The following is a 1,815-nucleotide window of genomic DNA, read 5'->3' as shown; positions in this document are numbered from 1 at the left end:
CCCTCCATGGGCTCTCCTCCCCTGCCCTCCCTTCCCAGATCCCTTCCCCTCTCCCCCCTGCAGCACTCTCCCTGTAAGGACCACAGTTACCCGATGTGTTCGAAATTCCACTCGCTTGGCAAGGATATGATTGGCTTTGGGTCCATCTCTTTCCCCTTTCTCCCTAAGCTCCCCTTTGGGTGGCCCTCCCACCTTTCAAAGGCTAGGCACCAGGTAGGAGCAGAGATAGTTTCTAGCAGACAATCCCAAATTCCATGGGGTCTTAGAGAAGAAGGCGCCCCATCCTCTCTCCCTCCATGAAGATCCTGTCCTCCAACTGCAGAGGGTTGGCTAGCACGGGGAAAAAACTAGCCATGAGATGCCTACTTCATTCGGAACCCGCAGACATTATATTCTTACAGGAACTCTTAGACCTGACAGCTCCATCTCACCCCTCCTAGAATCTTGGCTCCCTTGTTGGACCTTCTATTCACTGGATGTGATAGGTCGCTCAGGGGGTGTATCAGTAGGTTTCTGCAACTGCTCAATTAGGTTGCTCAATGTCTGGGGGGGTGGGTTTTCTGGGTATCGACATCTACTCGTCGGCCCTGGAATCCAATTTAAGGCTTATCAACATCTATGGGCCCTACCAGGACCGGGAGGTCTACTGGCGGAGATTGCTCTCCTCCACTACCTTCCAAGAAGACCATATCATTCTCGAAGGCGACCTAAATTTCTTGATGGGTTTTGCGGATTCTTGGGGACCTAGCGCCCAGGCAGATCCTCTATCTGTATTCTTTGAAGACTTGTTGGATTCCCATAGCCTTATAGACATCCCCTCGGCTAAGATCCAGCCAACTTGGAGGAATAATAGAACTGGAGCGGCCAGTCTGGCCAGGCGTTTGGATTTTTTCCTTATCAGAGAAGCCTTAGTCAATCGAGGCTATCAGGTCAGTCAGTGGATAGGCTCGGGAGGAGTCTCTAACCATAGGCCAATCTATTTGGAGCTGACAACTGCCCACAACAAGCCCAAAGCCCCCTTTAAATTCAACTCTACATGGTTAAAGGATGCAAGCTACATAAAGGCAGTCAGTGATTATTGGAAGGCCCACCTGGTGGATTCAGAAGGACTCATCACTGAAGGATTTGCCCATAATATGTGTGAGCTGAAGAAGATCTCTATAGAATGGGTAAGGAGGAAAAAGGAGCAGGATGAGCAACTTCTCAAATCAGCTAAGGAAGAAATTGCTAAAATGGAGGAGGATTCGGAGGGGATTCTTACCTCGCAGGAACAAAAGGATAAGCTGGCTGATCTACTCCACAAAAGGGCACAAGTTTTGAAAGAAAGGGAAGAATGCTGGAGACTTCGCAGCCGAGCTATTTGGCTCAAAGAGGGAGATGAAAACACTAAGTTTTTTCATAGACACGCTAATGGGAGAAAGGAAATCAACACCATCTGGGAACTCAAGAAGGAGGACGAAACTACAGTTAATACCCTCCAAGGGCTTTCATACTTAGCTATGGCACACTTTAAGAAGATATACAAGGAGCCTCCTCATGCCACAATGGCGGAGATCTTGCACACAGCACAAACTTTTCCCAGATTTGTGGACGAGCAAGTGGGCTGGATCTGACAAAGGAAGTTAGCATGGGAGAACTGGAAGCAACACAGGTTTTGCAGGCGCGACAGTATACCTCTGGGGATCCATGCTAGAGTCATCTAATAAACCGGGGATGAGCTGGGATTCTTTGGCCTTACTAAAGAGCTGGGGAGGATGGGGCATCAAGAGGCGGGCACCTTCTCACAAGCATTGGCTTCTAAATTAGGATGGCAAC

At 49.1% G+C, this 1,815-nt stretch overlaps 1 protein-coding gene across 1 annotated transcript; it reads left to right on the top strand.

Moving 5' to 3' along the window:
- Nucleotides 1-539: 539 nt before the first annotated feature.
- Nucleotides 540-1,613, top strand: LOC149223032 (uncharacterized). Its single transcript, XM_089387762.1, has one exon. The coding sequence runs from the start codon at nucleotides 540-542 to the stop codon at nucleotides 1,611-1,613; it is 1,074 nt and encodes a 357-aa protein (XP_089243888.1).
- The last annotated feature ends 202 nt before the right edge of the window (nucleotides 1,614-1,815 follow it).

This window comes from Pinus tabuliformis, chromosome Q (genome assembly GCF_031772625.1).
Source record: "Pinus tabuliformis cultivar Carrire ecotype Pingquan chromosome Q, CPIR1, whole genome shotgun sequence".
Lineage (NCBI taxonomy): Eukaryota > Viridiplantae > Streptophyta > Pinopsida > Pinales > Pinaceae > Pinus > Pinus tabuliformis.
This window is presented reverse-complemented; position numbering and strand designations above follow the sequence as displayed.